This window comes from Nansenia antarctica (assembly GCF_963989245.1).
Source record: "Nansenia antarctica genome assembly, chromosome: 8".
NCBI classification, from domain to species: domain Eukaryota; kingdom Metazoa; phylum Chordata; class Actinopteri; order Argentiniformes; family Microstomatidae; genus Nansenia; species Nansenia antarctica.
This window is the reverse complement of record NC_137678.1, coordinates 56,074,733-56,098,308: the sequence shown is the minus strand read 5'-3', so window position 1 is coordinate 56,098,308 and position 23,576 is coordinate 56,074,733. Positions and strand designations below refer to the sequence as shown.

The 23,576-nt window shown below is 47.0% G+C and overlaps 4 protein-coding genes across 4 annotated transcripts in view; 1 reads left to right on the top strand and 3 right to left on the bottom strand.

Annotated features, from left to right (window-relative positions):
• apex1 (APEX nuclease (multifunctional DNA repair enzyme) 1) overlaps window positions 1-3,880 on the top strand; it is a 3,938-nt gene extending 58 nt beyond the window's left edge. The window contains exons 1-5 of the mRNA XM_080537619.1: window positions 1-21; window positions 657-803; window positions 1,102-1,268; window positions 1,821-2,013; window positions 2,445-3,880. The exon at window positions 1-21 is cut by the window's left edge and continues 58 nt beyond it. Coding sequence (XP_080393745.1) covers window positions 734-803; window positions 1,102-1,268; window positions 1,821-2,013; window positions 2,445-2,959 — 945 coding nt within the window. The 5' untranslated portion in view covers window positions 1-21; window positions 657-733 and the 3' untranslated portion in view covers window positions 2,960-3,880. The remainder of the gene's footprint in view (window positions 22-656; window positions 804-1,101; window positions 1,269-1,820; window positions 2,014-2,444) is intronic.
• An 8-nt stretch (window positions 3,881-3,888) lies between these two features.
• LOC308164448 (uncharacterized protein) lies at window positions 3,889-10,082 on the bottom strand (the record flags this gene model as incomplete). The annotated part of the gene is made up of 9 exons (XM_080538541.1): window positions 3,889-4,594; window positions 5,019-5,586; window positions 5,693-5,745; window positions 6,258-7,443; window positions 7,557-7,680; window positions 8,158-8,268; window positions 8,376-8,471; window positions 9,233-9,471; window positions 10,058-10,082. The coding sequence occupies 9 exons, from the start codon at window positions 10,080-10,082 to the stop codon at window positions 3,889-3,891; spliced, it is 3,108 nt and encodes a 1,035-aa protein (XP_080394667.1).
• Window positions 10,083-10,756: 674 nt separating this feature from the next.
• LOC308164447 (uncharacterized protein) lies at window positions 10,757-13,059 on the bottom strand (the record flags this gene model as incomplete). Its single annotated transcript, XM_080538540.1, has 2 exons — window positions 10,757-11,995; window positions 12,340-13,059. The coding sequence occupies 2 exons, from the start codon at window positions 13,057-13,059 to the stop codon at window positions 11,318-11,320; spliced, it is 1,398 nt and encodes a 465-aa protein (XP_080394666.1). The 3' UTR covers window positions 10,757-11,317.
• Window positions 13,060-18,985: 5,926 nt separating this feature from the next.
• On the bottom strand, window positions 18,986-23,203 carry LOC308164446 (uncharacterized protein; the record flags this gene model as incomplete). Its single annotated transcript, XM_080538539.1, has 3 exons — window positions 18,986-20,565; window positions 21,483-21,541; window positions 23,085-23,203. 3 exons carry the CDS (start codon window positions 23,201-23,203, stop codon window positions 18,986-18,988), a joined length of 1,758 nt encoding a protein of 585 aa, XP_080394665.1.
• Between the last annotated feature and the right edge of the window lie 373 nt (window positions 23,204-23,576).

The following is a 23,576-nucleotide window of genomic DNA, read 5'->3' as shown; positions in this document are numbered from 1 at the left end:
TTGTTGTGAAAGAAGTGCAAAGTAAGAACTCTTGGTTTGGTCTCTTACTTGTATTTAAAAATGCAAATATAATAAGAAATGATAATGATTAGCATTCACTGTCTCTTGCGATTTTTAATTCATCTGGCTTGATGTTCTCACCGAGGCCGCACGAGCCCATCTGCCGGTGTTCCTTTGTGCAGAATCAGCCCTGTTTTACACCAGCGAGCTGAGTGCTTTCTACTGTTACAACGTCTGTGCATTCTGTACGTGTTCATGCACAACGTGCACAAAGCTCTGGGGTTGCATTTGATTTAATTTAAAAAAATATTATATTAATATTGAAGTCAACTGCAGATTATTAATTATTAATCTCTGATTATTGGAGAAGGGGTAGGATTAAATAAGCTTATGCTTCTTCCTACTCCTTTTCGGACATGTTAAGTAAATAGTGTTTTTTGTTTTGTTTTGTTTTTTCTTGTTTTTGTTTTGTCTTTTGTTGTTATAACTATTTATTTTATCACATGTTCGAAATAAATCTTTCATTCATTCATTCAGAATTGTGAATACAGGTCGGCCGCATCTGATCATGCATATGATGTGTGTCTGATCATCTGATCATGCATATGATGTGTGTCTGATCATCTGATCATGCATATGATGTGTGTCTCTTCCAGCGGCGGCGCGTGTGTTGCTGTGCGTGCGTGTGGTGTGTCTCCGGGGTGCGTGTGGACTCAGGACCGGTGCTGCCAGGATGTCCAAGAGAGGGAAGAAGGAGGAGAAGAAGGAGGAGGCTGGAGATGAGGAGCAGGACAACGGCGCAGGTGCTGCAGTGGTTTATGTTAACATGTGGCATACAGTAACGTGGCATACAGTAATAGAGGTTTATGTTAATGTGGCATACAGAAATAGATTAATCTGAACATGTCTTGCAATATGCATCTTAAACGGTGTAGTGTGTAAGATAGATAACTTATATGTGCGTCAGTCAGTACACTGTTTTCTACACGTCAGGGTGATCAGTGTCAAAGCACAACACATGTTATTACAGATCATCTGTTGGTGTTCTCTTATCTTCTGTTCTCCTCATCCCCTGCTTTCTTGCTCTTCATCATCACACAGCTCCTGCTGCCAAGAAGGGGAAGAAGGGAAAGGAGCCAGAGCCCCCCATCCTGTACGAGGACCCCCCTGATAAGATGACCAGTAAAGACGGCCGCGACGCCAACATGAAGATCACCTCCTGGAACGTGGACGGGCTCCGAGCCTGGGTCAAGAAGAAGGGCTTGGATGTGAGACATTATGTGCATTCATCTGTAGTACCTAGATTTGTTTTTAACTGCAGATGTGAAATCATAAAACCTTTCCTCCCTACAAACTGTCCTTTATTTGGTTCATTGAATAGTGCTCGTCTCAAGAAGCATGAATAGATTGATAACATTGGACCTGGACGTGTTAATAATAATAATAATAATAACTTTATTTATATAGCACTTTCCGTCAAAGTGCTTTACAGGTACAGTAAGTAAAAAACAGCACATTTTAGACTATATAAAAACAGCTAATTCAATTTTAAAAACACACAATTTCGCACCACAAATATAATAGGTAAAAACAAAAATGTTAAACAAATTTAAAAACAACTCTTCTTGGAAGGGAACAGAGACAGAGAAGGGCTCAGAACACGTCCAGGTCCAATGTTATCAATCTATTAATGCTTCTTGAGACGAGCACTATTCAATGAACCAAATAAAGGACAGTTTGTAGGAGGAAAGGTTTTATGACACTAAGAACACTTCCAGTAGTTTGTAGCTGATTGGTTGTCGTTGCCCTCTCTTGCCCAGTGGGTGCGTGAGGAGGCCCCAGATGTGCTGTGCCTGCAGGAGACCAAGTGTGCTGAGAAGTCCCTCCCTAACGAGATCACCTCCATGCCCGAGTTCCCCCACAAGTACTGGTCAGGTTCAGACGAGAAGGAGGGCTACAGCGGGGTGGCCATGCTGTGCAAGAACGAACCTCTCAAGGTGACCTACGGCATCGGTGAGTTGCAGTTCGTGACGTTAGAATTATAAGGTTCTATCTCCATTTTGGTCAGAGTTTTTTACATAATCTGATCCATTAGGTGTTTATTAATGCCTGTGTGGTGTTGTTTTTTAAATGTTGACATTTTTGAGTTAGTAATTCATAAAATACAACGGTTCCATCTCACAAAACATAATGGAATGTAAAAACTTTGACGCTCAATATCTCTGAACTGCCCTAAACGGAGATAGAACCTTATCATTCTAAGCTCACAAGTTGTGTGTAGGGTTTGCTTTTTAAATTATTATTGCAAAGTATTTTATATTTTAAAAAAATCGATTTAGACAAAAGACATAACACCACAACCTGTTCTACATTACGACTGCATTCTCCAAGTATATCTAACTTACCTACCTACCTCTCCCTCCCTATCACCGATCTCTCCTCAGGTAAAGAGGAGCACGACAAGGAGGGCCGTGTCATCACCGCAGAGTTCCCCACCTTCTTCCTGGTCACGGCCTACGTTCCCAACGCCAGCCGCGGCCTCGTGCGCCTGGACTACCGCAAGACCTGGGACGTGGACTTCCGGGCCTACCTGAGCGACCTGGACAAGCGCAAGCCCCTGGTGCTGTGCGGCGACCTGAACGTGGCGCACGAGGCGATCGACCTGAAGAACGCCACGGGCAACAAGAAGAACGCCGGCTTCACCGCCGAGGAGCGCGAGGGCTTCAGCCAGCTGCTGGCCGCCGGCTTCACCGACAGCTTCCGCGACCTCTACCCCGAGCAGGCCAACGCCTACACCTTCTGGACCTACATGATGAACTCCCGCTCTAAGAACGTGGGCTGGCGGCTGGACTACTTCGTGCTGTCCGCCGCTCTGCTGCCCGGCTTGTGCGACAACAAGATCCGCAACAAAGCCATGGGAAGTGACCACTGCCCCATAACCCTCCATGTGGTGGTTTAGGTCTGTCACAGTCTGTCCCCCAAGGTCCTGGGTCAGTTACAACAAAGGTTTGCTGGGCTACCATGCGTTTTGAATTGATGTGATCCAAGTGTTGCACTCTTTACTGTTACTGATGGGGCACTGAACATGTCACAGGTTTCCTAACTACTGAACATAATGTGTATGCCGGTGTTTATAATAATCTGTACTCCTGGAGTGAAACATTGTATCTTCTGTATGCCGGTGTGCACTCCTTGAGTGAAACATTGTATCTGGAAACATTGCTAATGACTCAGAGGAACTCCAAAGTGAGTTTATTTCACAATCATGTTTAAAGACAAAAATTAGGATCAGGTCACACTCAAAACAACTCACAAATGAACCTGTGACTGTGTGTCTTTTTTTTATTTTTTACCTCATTTATCCAGGAGGTTACTTGCAAAATATTCCAGCCCATCAGAACTGAACTCCTGTTATTATTGTTCAACACTGGACCCTAGCCCATCTCCACATAAAAGGTGTACTTATTTGTGAGACAGTTGTCAGTGCTAGCTCACTCCTACTGCCAACATCATGAGCAACGTCTCAAGACAACTGTTACAAAGTAAAACATGTTTTCCTTTCAAACCAATGCTTGTTGAATTTACAGATGTACCAAACTTCTGAATAAAGTTTAGTTTTAAATAAAGTATTGCTTGTGCATCCTTTTTAAATGGTAGGCTGTAAACGCTACAGGAATACAAAATAACCTTTGAATACTTTCAAAACAAATTTCATTGAAGTCCCATGAAGTGGCAAATGCTAAACCAAACATGTTTGAATCATTTACATCAACATTATTGATTAATTCTGCTCATTTGTACGTACAATGATGCAGTGGATAAAGGCATCCACCAAAACATTCTACCTTCGTAACTGGACCAAAGTCTCAACAGACAGACAAGACTTCCTCATCCTATCTTCATCATGGCATGAGTCCGCATGTGCATCTTTAGGTGGTACGACTGTTTGAATCCCTTCCCGCAGTCTGTACACAGGTAGGGTTTCTCCCCCGTGTGGGTTCGCTGGTGTCTCTTTAACCGGTTGGCACTGAGGAAGCTCTTGTCACACTGGGGGCAGGTGTACGGGCGCACCCCGGTGTGGTAGCGCAGGTGGATGGTCAGGTAGCACGACTGGGTGAACTTCTTCTCACAGTGAGGGCACTGGAACGGCTTATGTCCCGTGTGGAAGCGCTCGTGTTTCAGAAGCTCGGCGTGAGAGAAGAAGCCCTTGCCGCAGTCGGAGCACAGGAACGGCCTCTCCCCCGAGTGGGTGAGCTCGTGTCTGATCAGGGTGGCTTTGTACACGAAGGTCTTGTCGCACTGGGAGCAGCCGAACACGTTCTCCCGCGTGTGGCACCGTTCGTGCTTCTTCATGTTCCTCTCCCGCTTGAAGCTCTTCCCGCAGAAGGAGCACATGAAGGGCATCTCCTCCGAGTGGATCTTCATGTGGCTCAGGAGGCCCCCCTTGTACAGGAAACCCTTCCCGCACTGCTTGCACTGGTGCGGCCTCTCCTTCTGGTGGGTGCGCTGGTGCGCGGTCAGGGCGGCCTTGTAGGCGAAGCTCTTGCCGCAACTGCAGACGTGGTGCCTCTCCTCCTCGTGCGTGAGGAGGTGCCTGTTGAATGAATGAATGAATGAATGAATGAATGGTCTTTATTGTCATTAATACAGTACAGGTACCATACAACGAAATTTAGGAGGGGGGGGGCTCCCCTGGTGCTTGGAAAAAAGACTAAAAACAAGAGGGCCAAGGGTAAAATAAAAGGGAAAAGAGCTGGTTTACATAAATAAAGGCTATCTACTATACTATACTACTATACTATACAATAAAACACTGTTCTATACTCTATGCTATGCTATAAATATCCTAACTTTTCCTACATCTGAACCTTATGTACACAAGGGTTGTCATATTGCACATAGTATTTGTTGCACATTCATTAAAGTGTCGCAGTTAGCAGGTTTGAAATGTTCACAGTTGTATTTCAATATTGCACTTATGTTTACAATCTAGTAGCTGCCATCAAATTGCGTTGTACCTGTTGAGGTAGGTCACGCAGCTGAAGCCCAGGTCGCACCGGGGGCACTGGTGCGGACGCTCCGTCTTGTCAGGGGCGTCCTCCGTGTGGGTCTTCAGGTGTCTCACCAACGCCGACCGCCAGGTGAACCTGCGTCCGCACTCGGAGCACAGGTAGGTCCCGTCCTCCATGTGGGTGCTCTTGTGCTCTTTGTGGGCCACCAGGGACTTGAAGCTCTCCCCGCAGATCTGGCAGTTGTACTTACGCCCCTCCTTGTGTGTGTGTTTGTGCCGCTCCAGCGACTGTTTGAAGGAGAAGCGCCGGCCACACTGAGAGCACGGGTACGGGCGCTCGCCGGTGTGGATGCGCCGGTGGCCTTTGAGTAGCGATTGAAACTTGAAGCTCTTCTCGCAGTCCAGGCAGTCGTAGGGCCCGGCTTGCCCAGCCTGAGGCTCAAACGGCGGGTCGTCATGATGCTCTTCCTCTAAGTGGGCCGTCTCCATGTGCTGCTGTAGGCAGGCTTCGTCTGTGTGGTTGAAGGAGCACTGGAGACAGGAGAAGACAGGAGAGGACCCGTCTGCAGGCAACTCTGAAAGACATTTTAAAAAATATGACATGAGAGATTGACAGGCAGAATTGTGTAGAATTAAATAATAATAATTGTCAGTGACACACAGAGCTGTGACATTGCTCACCTGCATTTGCTTCTTTGGATGAGACTGTAGGTGAACCGTAGGAATGCTCGTCGCTGTTAAATAGATTAGAGTGAATGAAGCCAATAGGAACAGTGTGGAGGATTGATGACATACCGTGAGCTTAGAATGAGAAGGTTCTATCTCCGTTTAGAATGATAAGGTTCTATCTCCGTTTAGAATGATAAGGTTCTATCTCCGTTTAGAATGATAAGGTTCTATCTCCGTTTAGAATGAGAAGGTTCTATCTCCGTTTAGAATGATAAGGTTCTATCTCCGTTTAGAATGAGAAGGTTCTATCTCCGTTTAGGGCAGTTCAGAGATATTGAGCGTCAAAGTTTTTACATTCCATTATGTTTTGTGAGATGGAACCTTTGTATTTTATTAATTTCTAACTAAAGAATTTCAACATTTTAAAAATAACACCACACAGGCATTAATAAACACCTAATGGATCAGTACAGATTATGTAAAAAACTAAATTTTGACAAAAATGGAGATAGAACCTTATAATTCTAACGTCACGATACAGTATGAATCCACAGCTGGTCTGCCTTCCTGACTTTACCTGTTAAAGGGCACCGGCTTGATAGAAGGTAGGCTCACCAAGCTTCCAGCCACCCTCCTCTTTGGGGTCGCAACTTTGCCCTTGAGTTTCTGCAGGTTCACCACCTGAACCTTCATGGTTGGTTTTGGCGTCCGTCCACTGGTGCGGACCTTGACCAGGGATATCACTTTGTCCAGAAGCTTTGGGACCAACACTGCAGACTCTGAGGAGGAGCTTTGAGCAGACTGACCCTCTGCTTTCTGTGGATTAGGTTTCCTTCCATCCTCCAACCCCACCTGGTCTGTTGTTTCAGAGGTTTCAACAGACACCTCTCCTACATTCTCTTCGATCACTACATCGTCTTGCTCTGTTTTTAGGATCTTTATCGCTTCCAGTGTTGCTTCAATCGCCGATTCTGTGTGAGTGTTGAGGTGTCTCACCAGAGCTAGCTCCCAGTTGAACTTCCTGTCACACTGTGGGCACAGGAACGCACTGTCCTCCATGTGGGTCTTCTTGTGCTCCGTGCGGGCCGACAGGGATTGGAAGGTCTCCCCGCAGATCTGGCAGTCGTACTTGCGGCCGTCTTTGTGTGTGTGCTTGTGCCTGTCCAGGGACTGCCGGAAGGAGAAACACCGCCCGCACTGATTGCACTGGTAGGGACGCTCGCCGGTGTGGATGACCCGGTGGGCTATCAGCGCAGAGGCAAACTTAAAGCTCTTCTCGCAGACTGGGCAGCCGTGGGGCCCAGAGGGGGTTGGCTGCTGAGAGGACGTGGGGTCATCCGCAGCTTCTCCAAGATGGGGGAGTCTCTTCGAATCGCTCTCCTGTTCCTCTTTCACTCCTCTTTCTTCCTCCGCTTCCATACACATCTCTTCTTCTCTCACCACCACCTCTTCAGAAGTGTTTTCTTTAGGTGACCCTTCGGTGTTGTTATCCTCCACAGTTGGCTCCTCGTCGCTGGTTCCCCCTCTCGTCTCCTCCTCCCCATCCCGGCTTGTCCCCAGCTCGACCTCGGCGTAGTCTGTGACGGTGATGATTTCCACCACGATGTCATCTGCAAAGGACACAGGGCTCGTATCGTCCACAAACACCTGAGAGGGTTCTGGTTGACTGCTGTCACAGCTGGCCTGGTCAGGGCTGATCACCACTTTACGGGGAGGGATGGAGAGAGTGGACAGGATGCAGTCTCCGATGGGGAAGGGGGGAACTGCTCAAAAAGAGGTAAGAATTAGAGCCAATATATCTGGATGGACGTCATGTACAGATTATAGACAACTATGGACAACTAGGATGCATCACTCAGCTGTGTGTGTTACCCACCATGTTCATCGAGATGTCCCAGGTGTTTGAGGTGCTGCAGCAGACTCTGCAGATCCTTTGGGTGAGAAACAGCCTGGGCACAGTCCTTGAGGACTGAGGGGTCAGTGCCTAGAAATGACACGGTCTGGAAAAGAAAATACAAATTAACAAATGAAAAAAAGAAGAAATGTCCACTAGATACTATTTCACAATACTTCCAATATATATATATATATTCTGAGTAAGCAGCTGTGGCGTGTACTTGGTATTCGGTTGTTAAGTCTGACGTCAAACGTGACGTTAAGCAATTTCCGGGTCCAAACCAGAAATTCTCCGCACCAGAGTACCAGTGTACGACAGCGGTAGAATGACAGTTCAATTGTTTTTTAGACTGGGATCTATTCATACAACCAGGGACACAGCACTTTCACGTTTTCCCCATATTTGTCAGCGTCTTTGAGCCTCGGAAAAGCGCTATATAAATATAATTAATTATTATTATTACTGAGGCATTTCGAAGAGAGCGCCTCAGCCAACTTTGGACCCGGAAACACGGCACGACTTAACAACCGAATTGTAACACCAAAAAATGGCTGTAATGAGAAATGCTCCTTTCCCTCACCTGAGCCAGGTCAGGAGTTGGCAGCAGCTGTGCCATCCTGGAGAGGAACTCCCACAATAGTGTCTGCAGCTCAATGTCATAATGAGGTCCGTACTCCACTGGGAATACCTCCTGGGTATGACACATGGTGAGGTGGTCAGTGTATTGAGAGAAGAAAATACTTGGATGAAATGGATGGTTAGGCAATGCAAGAGGAGCTGAGCTGTGTGCTGTCTCACCATGAAGAAGTGCTTCCTCTCCTCAGGGTCTTTGAGTATGGTTTGGACCAGTTCTAGAAAATGTGTCTCTGAATTCTCCACCTCTGTGTTATTCACCTGAATAAGTACATTCATATATACATATAAGATAAGGATTGTGCAAAGTAAGTGCAACACAATAGGTGAATCGATTATAAAGTTACTATCTCATGCCAGGAAGAGGATATTCCCGCAGGCCGAGTACCGAAGACAATCACAGTCGTGCTGATATTCAGTATAACAGCACGACCTCGAGTGTGATATTGCTTTTATACAACAGTTCTACAGCGCAATTTATCAGTTAACAATAATAAGTGTCAACAGATGATGATAGTTCCGCAACTGCACTATTGCCTAGTAACCTGAACACAAACATCTGCAGGCGAGCTAATTTGTATTAACTGTCATTTCGGAGTGATACATATAGTTAATAGTCCCAGTGCTGTTATACTGTATATCAGCACTCATGGAATGCCTGTCCAATCAAATTACTTGGTCGGAACTAACTGTTGTATAAAGAAGTTTAACTTGCATCGTTGCTGGGGGGGGTAAGGGGTTGGATCCTGTCCAGGTGGGGTAGGACGACCTGAGGGTCCACCGGATGCTCCCCGCGACACAACTCTAGAATGTGCTGGAATAACAGACATCTAATCATGGACCTTTATCGCACTCTTCACATGTTGTGAAATGTAAATCTGCTTCCAACAGTCACAGAATAGTTTCATAATAAAAGCCTCTTAGCAGCATCACCATTGTTCTTCTCTCCCTCCTCTCCCTAAAACTTAATTCCGTAATACATTGTACATCTACCCACCATTCACGTTTCCTCAGTTACTTACCCTCGCTCGGAATCCCAAAATAAGTTGGGCTCTGTGTTTGAAGCCTAGCAGCTCTGGGACCATCTCTGTCACCATGGAGATGAACTCTGCCAGAACACCATAATTCATCACTTCTCGCTGTTGCACCACCTGCCACAGGGATGCTGACATCAGCTGCAGAGGTGACACCCAGAGGCGCAGGGAGGGGAGAGGCAGAGGGGCGTCTGGAGGCAGAGGGGCGTCTGGAGGCAGAGGGGGGTCTGGAGGCAGAGGGGGGTCTGGAACACAACCAGAGTTTGAAAACAATGAATAAGATACAATGAGCAGGGTTGGGATCAAGTGGTTTTACCTCACGTGTTCAATTTAACGACATAGCACAGAAGGGGCTAAAACGGCTCAAATTCAAACAGAGTAATTGTCTTTAGTAATGGAACGATTCATTTGTTTGCATACATCCCTTTGCTCTGTAACGTTTGACAACAGTCTTGTGTAATTGAATGCAACTGTATCGGGAATAACTGGGGCGTATTCAGCAGTACAAACGCTCATAAAAGGCAAAAAAAAAAATGCAATGTTGGAACTAATGACATTTTCATACAACCATGTAATCCGCAAATGTATCTTAGGGACGGATAACTGCAGGACAGTTTAGCGACAGGTGACTCGTTAAAATGTCCGCCCGTGACCAACCATTACACGGTGTGAACATGGCGCCTGAACCCTGAACCCCAGACCAGAGGGAATGTTTACTGTTTACTCAGAACCAGTCATAACAGCTCGGAATGGCGTCATCACAACCTGGCTGCCATAGTAACACGATATGAAAACATCCAACAATGCTCATACTTGCATGCTCGTCCTCCAGGTCCATGTTCGCGTGGCCAAATTGTTGCAAAATAAAGATGCAAAAGGGCTGCTCAGTAAGACGTGTCGACCAGATTCTGCATCCTCACCTCCTCCTCCTCGCAGAGAAAAGCAACATTCGCACTATATATATAAATCTACAATCGATTTTATTTAAAATATTGCGTTGCAGAATGCGCATGTCAACAACATGCACGCTGCGGGTTTGAGGTTGTTTCAAACAGACTCCAGAAGACGTTGCGAACCCGGAAGCTGATCGGCGGATTTACCCGCGTCACGACGGGTCCCCGGTGGGGGAACGTTCAAGATCACAAATGTCACCTGCTACATCACACACACGAAACAAGATGCATAAGCCTTTCCTTAATGTGTCCTACTGAAAACGCATGGATGGTAGAAGATCTAGATTCTCCTCTTACGTGTTTTCTTCCAATGCTTTTTGAGGTCGGAGGACGCGAGCTGTTGTTAACCATTGAGGGGAATAAAGTCAATATTCTCAGCCAATGTATTTCCCCTTTTTGTCAAGGAGACTCAGAGAACAGACACAGAGTAGCACAAAATACATTTATTGAGCAGGGAAATGGAATTGCATTAAATCCAGGCAGATTTAGGGTGATAGCATTTGTTTTAGCTTTTTTGTTGTTCCTCTTTTGAGAAGATTCTCCCTCTGCAAGACTGGAGGCCAGAGGATCGTAGTTTCAAGAATATAATAACTTCACAGACTTTAAACTTGGATATGCATGTACTAACAGTTTGAGTTCATAATCTAGACGATTGCATTTAAGTATGGATAGTTTTACAATATGAAAAGCTAACCTAATTGTTACACTTAGGATACTTTGATAGCAGTATGGTTAAAGGTTAATCACACAACCATCAATGACAGCTTTGATGCAACAGCCATAAACTAAATTGAAATGTTGTTAAGATAATGTAGTAGATTATCGAGCACCGAGTTACCATCCTTCATATATTTATTTGAAAATCTCGAAGGCAAAAAGATGGGATAAAGGCAGTGGAGGGAAATCATAGCAAGTAATCATTTAATTGACCAGAAACAAAATATCACTGCCTTGCTTGTATTACAATGAACTTTGAACTTAAGACAATCATCATATTCTGAGTGTAATACGCCTCACATAGTGAAAAACTGGAACATCAAATAATATTGCAGACAAAGGCCTGGAGCAAGACACACACCAACAAAACAAATGCATTCATAGAAGGCACCGATGGTCTCTCCTACTCCACCTGCTCCACAGACACTGCTAGCTCATTCTCATTCTCAACATTTGAGCACTGGACCTCTTCCATCTTAGCGTGGACCTCCGTGTGCTTCTTCAGTTTAGCCCAGGAGGAGAAGTTCTTCATACACTGCTGACAGTACGGCCGCGCCGGCCTCACCCCCGCGTGGCAGCGCCGGTGTCTGGCCATCTCCGACGAGCTCCTGAACCTCTGCTCACACACGGGGCAGGGGTACGGCCGCTCCCCCGTGTGAATGCGCTCGTGCAGCTGAGCCTCTCCCAGCGTGAGGAAAGTCTTCCCGCAATACGTACAAGGAAACGGTCTCTCCCCGGTGTGTATGAGGTTGTGTCTGGTCAGCGCGTACGGTTTGGTGAAGCCTTTCCCGCAAATTAAGCAAGGGTACGGACGCACGCCCGTGTGGGAGACGATGTGTTCCTGCTGGGCTTTTTTACTCTTAAACCGCTTCTCGCACTGGTTGCAAGGGTACGGTCTGTCGTCCTTGTGGGACCTGTAGTGCTTGGAGAGTTCCCCCTGGGAGAGGAAGCACTTCCCGCACTGGGAGCAGAGGTAGGGCCTCTCCCCGGTGTGCATCCTCTCGTGCCGGGTCAGGATGGACACCAGGGTGAACCTCTTCGGACAGTGGGAGCACTGGAACGGCCGCTCGCCCGTGTGCACCTTGAATGAATGAATGAATGAATGAATGAATGGTCTTTATTGTCATTAATACAGTACAGGTACCATACAACGAAATTTAGGAGGGGGGGCTCCCCTGGTGCTTGGAAAAAGGACTAAAAAACAAGAGGGCCACGGGTAAAATAAAAAAAGGGAAAAGAGCTGGTTGACATAAATAAAGGCTATGTACACTATCTACTATACTATACTACTATACAATAAAACACTGTGCTGTACTCTATGCTATGCTATAAATATCCTAACTTTTTCCTATATCTGAACCTTATGTACACATGGGTTGTCATATTGCACATAATATTTGTTGCACATTCATTAAATGTTCATACCTTGAGGTGTTTCTTGAGCATGAAGCGCAGGGAGAAGCGCCGGCCGCACTGGCTGCACTGGTACGGACGCTCGCCGGTGTGCGCCACCATGTGCCTCTTCACGTCGGCCCGGCGCGTGTAGCTCTTGTCGCAGTGGGCGCACTTGAACTGCCGTTTGACCAGGTGGTTCTGCCGGTGCTGGGAGCGCGCCAGCAGGGAGTCGAAGCCTTCGCCGCACTGCTGACAGATGTACCGCAGGCTGGCGCCGTGGGTCTTCCTGTGCTCCAGGAGTTCGGCCGCCGCGGGGAAGCTCTTGCCGCAGATGGAGCAGAGCTGGGGGAGCTCGCCCTCGCCCGGGTGGGACTTCCTGTGGTGGACCGTCAGCGAGCGGAGGTTGGGGAAGCTTATGTCGCACTGGCCGCACGGGAAGGAGACGGGAGTGCCGAAGTGCTTCCTCTCGTGCTTCGCCAGGTCCCAGGAGTGCTGGAAGGTCCGGTCGCAGTGGGAGCAGCTGAAGGGACGCTCCCCCGTGTGGGTGAGCTGGTGTCTCTTCACGTCGGACGTACGGGTGAAGATCCTCCCGCAGGTCTCGCACGTGAAACGGTCTGTGTTGTTGGGGGGATTCTTCAGATATTCGACTTTGAACGTGTTCGCGGGGGGGAGGAGTTTGATTGATGTGAAGATTTGGTCTGTGCTCCTGGGAGACAGGGAGATAGCTGCTCTGTAAAACTTGGATGCCATTAGCTTGTTGTACTCCTCGGTGTCGACACTCTGCATGTGGATGTGAGAGGTCTTTTCTGACCCGTTGTGGAAGGGACACTGGGGGCAGGAAAAGATGATGGAGATCACCTCCACAGATCCACCTAGAGAGCGAGAGAGAGAGAGAGAGAGAGAGAGAGAGAGAGAGAGAGACAGAGATGTAGAGAGAGAGAGAGAGAGAGACAGAGAGAGAGACAGAGAGAGAGACAGCGAGAGTAATGAACAGAAAGAACAGTCAATATGCAAAACATTATTTCCATATTTCCTTTTCTTTTTGTCAGCAGTTGCAGAGCTTTCATCCTTACCTGTCTTTGTTCTCCTGATTGCTATGAGAGAGGCTTTGCTTGAGGCATCAGTGTCACTGTGATCAAACAGAAAAACAATCAACTTCACGGCGTAATAAGTGAAAACATATACATACTATCTTAATTTGATAAAACATTTTTAATCAACATCACTCTTACTTTTTTTCTTTGGAACGTTTCCCTGTTTTGTTGTTCTTTTCCTCCGACGCATCAGCTTGTCCTTTCTGCCGTCGACTTTTAGTCGTCTTCATCTTCAGCCTGGTGGACCGTCTCACACTGGACGACGCCGGCTGCTGGACGCGAGAGGAAGTGACCGTGTTGGAGGCGTCCCTCTCTTCCTGCTGCGCACAGACAGACTCCTCCACATCCTTTATATGAGAAGTGCCAATAACTTCAACACAATCGTTCCGCCCTCCCAACTCATTCCGTTTGTGCACCGCGGATCCTCCGTCAACAAAATCCACACTTTTATCACACACTTCGTTTGATGTTTCACGTTTCATAGTTTCCGCTGCCATCTCAACACATAAAAGTACAGCCTCCGAATCGCAACACTCAACCGTCACCGCCTCGTGATCTTGGACCTCCTTTTTGACAGCGAGGTCTGTCTCATCTGTCTCGGAGGTTTCGACCTCTTTTAAGACGCAAGCGCCTTCGTGGGCCTGTTCCAAGTTAGCGCTCGCAGTTTCCATCTGTTCCTCGTCCACGCTTATGGTTTCAACTGCACTCATTTCCTCAGCCACGTTGCCATCCTCATAAACAGTGACCATCTCCTGTTTGCAATCGTTTCTTATTTCGATCACTTGCTCGTCCAGTTTATAGGAGTTTTCCTGTGCGTACACTTCATTTGTGCACTCGATCTCCTCGCACACCCCTGTTGTGCCCACCTCCACCTCTGTGTACACAGTCATCACTACGGTATCTGCATCCACTCCCATTAAAGAGATTGAAGGGTTCAGCATGTTTGCGTAGTTGTGCATTGATTCCGACCGGATGGCGAAGGTTTTTGGCTGAGCGGTGACCACAGCTCTTTGAGAGGGAGGAATGGACAGAGAGGAGAGGATGCAGTCGCCTATGGAGGAGGAGGGTGCAGCTGAGAAAGAGGCAGGGATAACAATGAGATATTAAGTTAATACAATCCCAAAAGGACACTCGTCTGAAACATCCTAAACATCACAGCTTCTTCTGCATGGTACGGTTAGCGTTATAAACACTGTAGGAGACATACCTGGCCCTTTCATGTGTCCCAGACTCTTCTGGTGTTCATAGATGAGGTTCAGGTCTTCTGGGGCCGAGAACACACACTCCTGCAGGACTGAGGGGGCGGAGCTGATCCACGCTGCGGTCTGACAGAGAAGAACAGTTCAGTGTCCTATCTCTAGATGTTGATACAGAAAAGGCACTGAGGCCTCTTTCACACCGGCAGTTCCGAACGCCGGTTCGCGTTCGCGTGCCGAAACCTCCGAACGTTGACGCTGTCTGGCGAACGATACACTGTTATGAACGCGGGCTCGTTCGCCAGACAGCGCCAACGTTCGGAGGTTTCGGCACGCGAACGCGAACCGGCGTTCGGAACTGCCGGTGTGTAAGCCCTATCAGTGAACCAGATATCCGTATGTCATATTAATGCAGCACAAAGAGTTGTGATCATCTTCCAAAATGTATAATACTGTACCCCCCCCCCCCCCCCGTTCAAATCCGGCCCATGACCTGCTGACATGCCCTCCCTCTCCTCCTTACTTTCCTGTCTACCTTCACTATCTCTATCCAATACAAAATGAAAAGTATGAGTGGGACTGCCCCACTCCAAAAAATGTAACACCTTTCGAAAAAAATAAATAAATAGATAAATAAAACTAAAGATCTTGTGGATCTGTTGTTTTCATTAGTCAATAGTAGACACACTCCCGAAACATAGTTTTAACGATCCCTAATGCAATATATTTCACTTTGAGAGACGCGAGGTCCATCTGTTGAACAGAGCTAGAGCTAATACGTCACATGACGTTATGCACTCGGTTCTAATCAATACCTGCTTGAGGTCTGGTACAGGAAACAGCTGCTCCAGTCTGGTGAGGAATTCCCACATGAGCGACTGCAACGCCGTGTCATACTTTGGGCCATACTCCACGGGGAACACCACCTGTTCAAAGGTGAGTAAATGATCATTACATTTTTTTTATTTCTTACCGGTCCTGAGTAATAACTTGAGTTACAGGCGCAGAGACTGAGTCAGAACGCATGTACTCATTTCAAGCACTCCTCGTAAACACTGTTTTTAATTATATTTGTCACTTTGTCATGATGCATCTGTGTATTATCTCGTTTTGTACTGTATTGCAATGTTGCATCATTTTGCTGTGCCTGCTTAACTTGTATTGTCTTGCTTTGTCTGGTATTGTCATGTAATGTATTGCCTGTTGTGTCGTTTTGTTGTGCTTGCTGGTGTTTTTAATGACACTACACCATTCATTTTGTAATAGCCTGCTCAGGGACTACAGATGGAAATTAGCTCATGAGCTAACTCTGGCACATTTACATTGATGTGGAAACTGATTTGTTGATTAATGTGCACTGTCCCTGGTAAATAGATAAATAAATAAATGTGGCTGACCTGGAAGAAGTAGGCTCTCTCAGACGCGTCTTTCAGGAGGCTTTGGATAAGTGCCACAAAAGTGGATGCCGACGCCTCCACCTCTACGTCCCTGTACTGTAGGAGAGTAAACAGACGTAAGATCATCTCATCACAAAATTACTTTACTTAAGCAATATCACACGAGAGGGAGTGTTTTTTCTATCACAGTTCACAATCACAATCGCAGTTCTACAGCGCGATTTATTAGTTAACAGCAATAAGCGACAACAGATTATGATTTGTTTGTTTATTTAATGATAAAAATAAACAAAAAATAGTTCCGCAACTGAACTTCAAATGGACTGTTGCCTAGTAACCTGAACACAAACATGTAGTCTAATTAACGGTCATTTAGTAGAACATCTGTGCGGCGGAGTGATGCATATAGTTAAAAGTCCCAGTGCTGTTATACTGTATATCAGCACTCATGGAATGCCTCTTGTCCAATCAAATTACTTGGTCGGAACTAACTGTTGTATAATGTTAAACGACACATATGCACCATAAACAGTTACGGTGAAACATGACAGAGTAGCAAAATTGCAGCAAAACCATAAGATTCAGCATCAGACAATCTAAAACAGTGGTTCTCAAACCTCTCCTCGGGGACCCCCAGCCGCACCACATATAGTATGATCTGTTCCACCACCAGCACACCTGATTCAACTAAGTAGCAGTACAAAGCAATTATGGTTTGTACTTGATCAGTTGAATCAGGTGTTCTGGTGGTGGAACAGATCAGATATGTGGAGCGGCTGGGGGTCCCCAAGGAGAGGCTGGGGGTCCCAGAGGAGAGGCTGGGGGTCCCCGAGGAGAGGGTTTGAGAACCACTGATCTACAGCACACGAGTATGCAACAATATACGAGGAGGGGAAACTCACTTCTATCTGCCCTGAAGGAATAACAGGCAGTACGTCCAGGTAGCGCTGGATGATATGATGGTCAGCAGGGCCACGGCATAACTCTAGAACCAGCTGAAGAGAGACCGCAGTATGTTACAACAAAACTAGGGCTTCTACAGTATAGTAAAGCTATGCAAGGGTGTATACCATTCAAAGCAGTGTACATATTACATGTATGTGTTACGGTACATGTGGGAATACGGTACATTTGGGAAAACTAGGGTTAGGGTTAGGTGCGTGCTACGTCGACTTGGTACATGCTGGCATGTCTAACCCTAGTCCTAACCCTAACCGTAGCACCCTAGCACCTAACCCTAACCCTAGTTTTCCCACATGTACCGTAACATATGTACTGTTTACAAAAGGCAACATTCATTCCACCCACAAGTCTAACCACGAGCCACCCGATAGAACAAGCCTCCTCCACCCCCGTAGGGCCACTCACCCTCGCTCTCAAGCCCAGGATGAGCTGGGCTCTCTGCCTGGGAGCCAGCAGCTCTGGGGCTGTCCTGGTCACCAGACACACGAACTCCTGCAGCTGGTCATACCGCAGCACGTCCCTCTGCTGGGCCACCTGCCACATGGCCGCAGACAGGAGGCGCAGGGGAGGGACCAGGAGGCGCAGGGAGGACAGGGGGAGGAGAGGGTCTGGAAGGAAGAAAGGCCACAGAGAGACAGATACAGATTAGAAAGGCCACAGAGAGACACATACACATTAGAAAGGCCACAGAGAGACACATACACATTAGAAAGGCCACAGAGAGACACATACACATTAGAAAGGCCACAGAGAGACACATACACATTAGAAAGGCCACAGAGAGACACATACACATTAGAAAGGCCACAGAGAGACACATACACATTAGAAAGGCCACAGAGAGACACATACACATTAGAAAGGCCACAGAGAAACACATACACATTAGAAAGGCCACAGAGAGACACATACACATTAGAAAGGCCACAGAGAGACACATACACATTAGAAAGGCCACAGAGAGACACATACACATTAGAACAACTAAACATGCTTGCAGCTTCTAGGCTCCTATCTCTCTGTCTGTCTCTCTCTGTCTCTGTCTCTCTCTCTCTCTCTCCCTCTCTCTCTCTCTCTGTCTGTCTCTGTCTCTCAGTTTTGTTGTGATAATGTTGCTGCATCCCATCACATATGACATTGGACTGGAGACTTGGACTAGAAAGGGATTGTAGCATCATTAATGAACCATTTGTCATGACTGATTTGTCTGAATCAATAATAACTTTGGGTTGAGTCTAGATCCATCATAGATAGATACTGGCTGTCTTGCAGCCGCTGTTAGCTCGCTAGCCTGCACAGTTCGCCTGCAAGACTTTCTGGCCTAGTTCTGCATGTCCCAGATGGACGTGTCACACACACACACACACACCGTTGATGACTGAGAAGGCTGCGCGCGTGTCCATATCAATATGTTTACTTCTATAGCGATGGAATTATGTCAATACTTGAACGCTGGATCTGCTTCCTGTCGTTTTATCATGAGCGCAAAAAGGAAATTCCCCCAAACTTCCGGTGCCCATGGCTGATGACATTGGTTCCGCATGCAACCTTTCACAATAAAGGCAAGTAATAATGCTATAATATAATAACAATAATAATAATAATAATAATAATAAATATAAATAAATATAATAATAATAATAATACATATAAATAAATATAATAATAATAAATATAATAAGAATAATACAAGTCAAGTACTTTTCCACTTGTGCACTATTCATGTGCACTATTCATTCGTTTGATTCCACCCTTTATGCACATTTCATAAGAAAAGTAACACCACCACAAAACTTTACATTTCTAAATCATTTTAATTGAAGGAGTTAGTAACACAGTTCAGTCATACGTTTCCCTTTAATGCTGTACACAACACTGTATTACGCTAACCACTTTAATCTGACAGTGCTTGTGCCAAAATAAATCAAGATAAATGTCACAAAAAAAAAAAAAAATCCATGGATGCATCACAAAGATCTGTCACGTGAATAATAAATGATTTATAAACACAAAACACACAAAAGCCTCAACACAGATTTCCGACATGCGTCTGTTCGTGGCTCCGCAGAAGATGCAGTCTGCTGTAGGCCTTCCCGCATTCTGAACACTTGAAGGGTTTCTCTCCTGTGTGGGTGAGCATGTGTCTCCTCAGGGGCGTGGTGCTGTTGAAGCGTCTGTCGCACACGGAGCACGAGTAAGGACGCTCCCCTGTGTGTATCCTCTGATGTACCGTAAGGTAGCACGACTGCGTGAACGTCTTCCCACACTGGGCGCACTTGAACGGCCGTTCTCCGGTGTGGTAACGTTGGTGTTTCACCACCTCGGAGTAAGTCAAGAAGCTCTTCCCACACTGCAAGCACAAGTGTGGCCTCTCCCCAGTATGCATGCGGTTGTGCCTGGTCAGATCTGTCGACTTGGAGAACCTCTTCCCACAGTGGGAGCAGGGGAAAGGACGCTCGCCCGTATGGGTCTGCAAGTGTTTCTTTAAGAACCGGTTGGCTTTGAATGTCTTCCCGCACTGAGAACAAGGGAAGGGTCTGGCCTCGGAGTGACACTGGAGGTGTTTCGACAACTCCCCAGAGGACAAGAACCTCTTCCCGCAGTCAGGGCAAAGATACGGTCTCTCTCCCGTGTGCATCCGCTCGTGTCTGGTCAGGATCTGTGATTGTGTGAATCGCTTCGGACAGTGAGAGCATTGGTAAGGGCGCTCGCCTGTATGAGTCCTCTGGTGTTTGATCAAGTTCGATATCCTCGAGAAACCCTTCGGACAGTTCGAACACAGAAAGGATTCCTCGTCCTTGTGAGACCTCAGGTAGTGTCGCCTCAGACAAACCAACTGAGAGAAGTCGATCTTGCACACAGAGCACTGGTAGGGCTGCCCTCCTGTATGCATCTGCATGTGTCTCGTGAGAGTGTCAGCGTCGGGGCATTTCTTCCAACACTGACCACAGCGTAGCGGGTCGTCGTCGTCTGAGTGACTCATCTGATGACGCTCCATCTGTTTTATCTGACTAAAGGACATGTCACAAGTTGGGCATTTATATTGATCCTCTTCCCCGAGGCTTTGCTGGTTACTCTCCGGGTCTTCCGCCAGTGGTGTGGCATCTGCCGAGTGAGCCGCGCCGCAGTGCCTCTTCAATTCCTCCTCTTGATCGAAGCTCTCGACACACTGGCAGCACTGGAACAGGCATGACCCCGTACCCTTCCGTCGATGTCTTTTCAAGTCAAAGGAGTACTGGAAAGCCTTCCCGCATTGCGCACACTTGTAAGGACGCTCCCCGGTGTGCGACCGCTGGTGCCTTCTCATGTCCGCCGCTCGAGAGAACGTCTTCCCACACACGGGGCATGTCTTGGAGCGCACGGTTCGTTTGTGAGACTTCCCCGCCGTACGAGGAGCTTTGGGGGGAGGCTGCTGCTGCACAGGGCTGCTGCCGGAAGGCTCTGGCGCCGGTGATTCATCGCTTTCGTCTCCTCCGGCGGTCAGGAGGCGGCTGAACTCCTCCGGGTGGAGGTCTCTAAGGTGCTGCCGGAGTGTCACTTCGTCCGTGTGGTAGAAGGAGCACTGAGAGCAGGCGAAGACCAGAGAAGGAGCCTCCCCCGCTCCACCTGGAGGGGAAAACAGAGAGAAGGATAATTAGTATTGGAACCATCTTTAACATTGTGGAACCAATGCTAGCAGGTCGTGACGTTAGAATTATACATTTTTCTTTTTTTAGATAGATTTTTGTCAAAATTTAGTTTTTTACATAATCTGATCCATTAGGTGTTTATTAATGCCTGTGTGGTGTTATTTTTTAAATGTTGACATTTTTGAGTTAGTAATTAATAAAAAACAAAGGTTCCATCTCACAAAACATAATGGAATGTAAAAACTTTGACGCTCAATATCTCTGAACTGCCCTAAACGGAGATAGAACCTTATCATTCTCAGCTCACGTTGTGTCATTATTATTATTATAAAAAAAAAATTTTTAACCTTTATTTAACCAGATAGGTCAGTTGAGAACAAATTCTCATTTGCAACGACGATCTGGCCAATTGGCAGAACAGAGGCAAGTCAGTACACAGAACACAACACAGTATATACGATACAAAACACGATATATACAATATAAAACATGAGTGCAATACAGTATCAAAAATATCTATACATTACAGCAGGGGGAAGTTATCTTAAAAGCAAGTGCAGTGATCCGAGACAACATCTGAAAGTGAGTGTTTAAAAGTGGGTAATGCTATAAAAGTGGTGAGTTTAAGTGACAACTGCAACGCATTCCAGTCAGTGGGGGCAGCAAACTGAAAAGAGTGACGGCCAAAGGAGGTGCGGACTTTGGGGGGGACCAGAGTGATATATTTGTTGGAGCGGAGATTGCGAGTGCTGGATGAGAAGTTCAGTAGTAAGCAGAGGTAGGGGGGGGATTTGCCGATGATGGATTTATAGATGAACTGATACCAGTGGGTCAGTCGCCTGGTGTGTCATATAGAACTGTTATGTTCAATTGAGAAATTCGGAACTAACAAACCTGTAATCCCATTGATTGGGGGGTTGATAGGAGCAGCACTGCAGACCTCAATGGCTTCCCTAGATGAGGATTTAGATAAAAATAAGCACAACATGTATTCCAAGTAAAATAGTGGCACCCTTCCAAGAACTTAGAAGCCTTAATAATAATAATAATTCATTGAATTTATATAGCGCTTTTCCGAGGCTCAAAGACGCTGACAATATAGGGGATACGGAAAACACAAAAACAACAAGTAACATGGAACACAGAGTCAGCGAACGGGGAGGGGTGGGGGGGTGGGGGACAGGGGAGGTGGTTAGGGGTAGGGGAGGCTGTATGCATATCAGGGGGGTGGCAGGGTTACAGGAGATGGGTAGGGGTAGGGGAGGTTGTATGCGTGTCAAGGGGGGGGGGGGGGGGGCGCCGGGATGGGGGAGATGGCTAGGGGTAGGGGAGGCTGTAGGCATGGGAGAACAGGTAGGTTTTGAGGTGGGATTTAAAAGTGAGAAGTGAGGGTGAGTCTCTGATAGGGCTTTCACACCGGCAAAGAACCGTGCCGGTTCGCGTTCGCGTTCGGAAACCTCTGAACCTTGGTGCTGTCTGGCGAACGAGCCCGCGTTCATACCAGTGTAACATGAACCATCCGCGTCATCAACGCTGGGTGATGAAGGGGCGGGATAAACAAAACAATTCACAACTAGATGGCAGCTACTTCACTGGAAAAGAGGATAATATCTTCCACTACTACAGTATCTGAAATAAACAAAATTTTCTGTGAAACAAAACAAAAGACACTTTCTATATGCGTTCTTTTACTAATCAGCTGCTCCATTACTGGAATAGAAATGGCTTACGAAATTCGCGTTCGCGCATGTCCGCGCGCGTGTGTGTGTTTGCTGAGCATGTGAGGAAGATAGAGAGAATAATGACACTTTTGATATTGTTTTTGATCACTAATGATTAGGTTTAGATTAGATTACATTGTGTCTACTTCCTCCTTGCTGGTCTCTGCAGCCTAGAATAGGACACACCCACTGACGACGTGACTGTTCTACGTTTTGGTTCGCGCTTGAGAACCACTATTTTTTGGTGCCCGCTGCGAACCAACTTTTCAGGTTCCGAACCAATTGAGCTTCGGTCTGAACGCGCCGGCCGGTTCCAGACTTGGTTCGCGAACGCGAACCGGCACGGATCTTTGCCGGTGTGAAAGCCCTATGAGTGGTTGGGGGAGAGAGTTCCAGAGGCGGGGTGCAGCTCGTGAAAAGGCACGGTGACCGAAGCCTTTGAGTTTTGAGGGTGGGACAGTGAGGGAAACAGTGGATGAGGATCGGAGGGTACGGGTAGGGCGGTGGGGGAGAAGGAGGTCAGTCAGGTAAGGGGGGGCCAGGCTATGGAGGGCTTTGTATGTGAGGATGAGGATTTTGAATTGGATGCGTTCTTTGATGGGGAGCCAGTGGAGGACAGGAGTGATGTGGTCACGGGAGCGGGTGTTTGAAAGGAGGCGTGCAGCAGAGTTTTGGACCATCTGGAGTCTATGGAGGGAGCGGGAGGTGATGCCGGTGAGTAGGGAGTTGCAGTAGAAACAACCCTAGAAGCCTTTCTACCACACTAGACACTTACTCTTTCTCTGGAGACTCGGGCAGCAGCTTTAAGGGGACGACCCAGGTCACACTCGAATCACTCTTCAACACCATGACATGCCCTCGCTTGGTTTGTGGTCCAACTCTCCTCAGCAACATCTTGTTCGGTCTCAGTGGTTGAGAGGTTGAGGACACTGGGAGAGGCTGTGATGTCGACTCGCGGAGTAAACACAAAGTCACCTGATCACTCCCATCTCGTTGCCCACAACTGGACTTGACACCTTGGTTTGTGTCAGCTTTTGGAATTTGGCCGCCAGCTGTATCTCTCTCCTGCTCATCCCTCTCAATCTCCTCCTCTTTCACCTCCCTCTCTTTATTGATATTCTCTCCATTACTGTACTTCCTGTCATTTGTATTCTCTGCACATACAACAAGCTCTTCATATTCAGGTTTTACATTTTGCTCCTCATGATAAATGATTTCCACCTCTCTTTCCACCTCCTCACAAACCACCCTGACCTCTTCAGACACG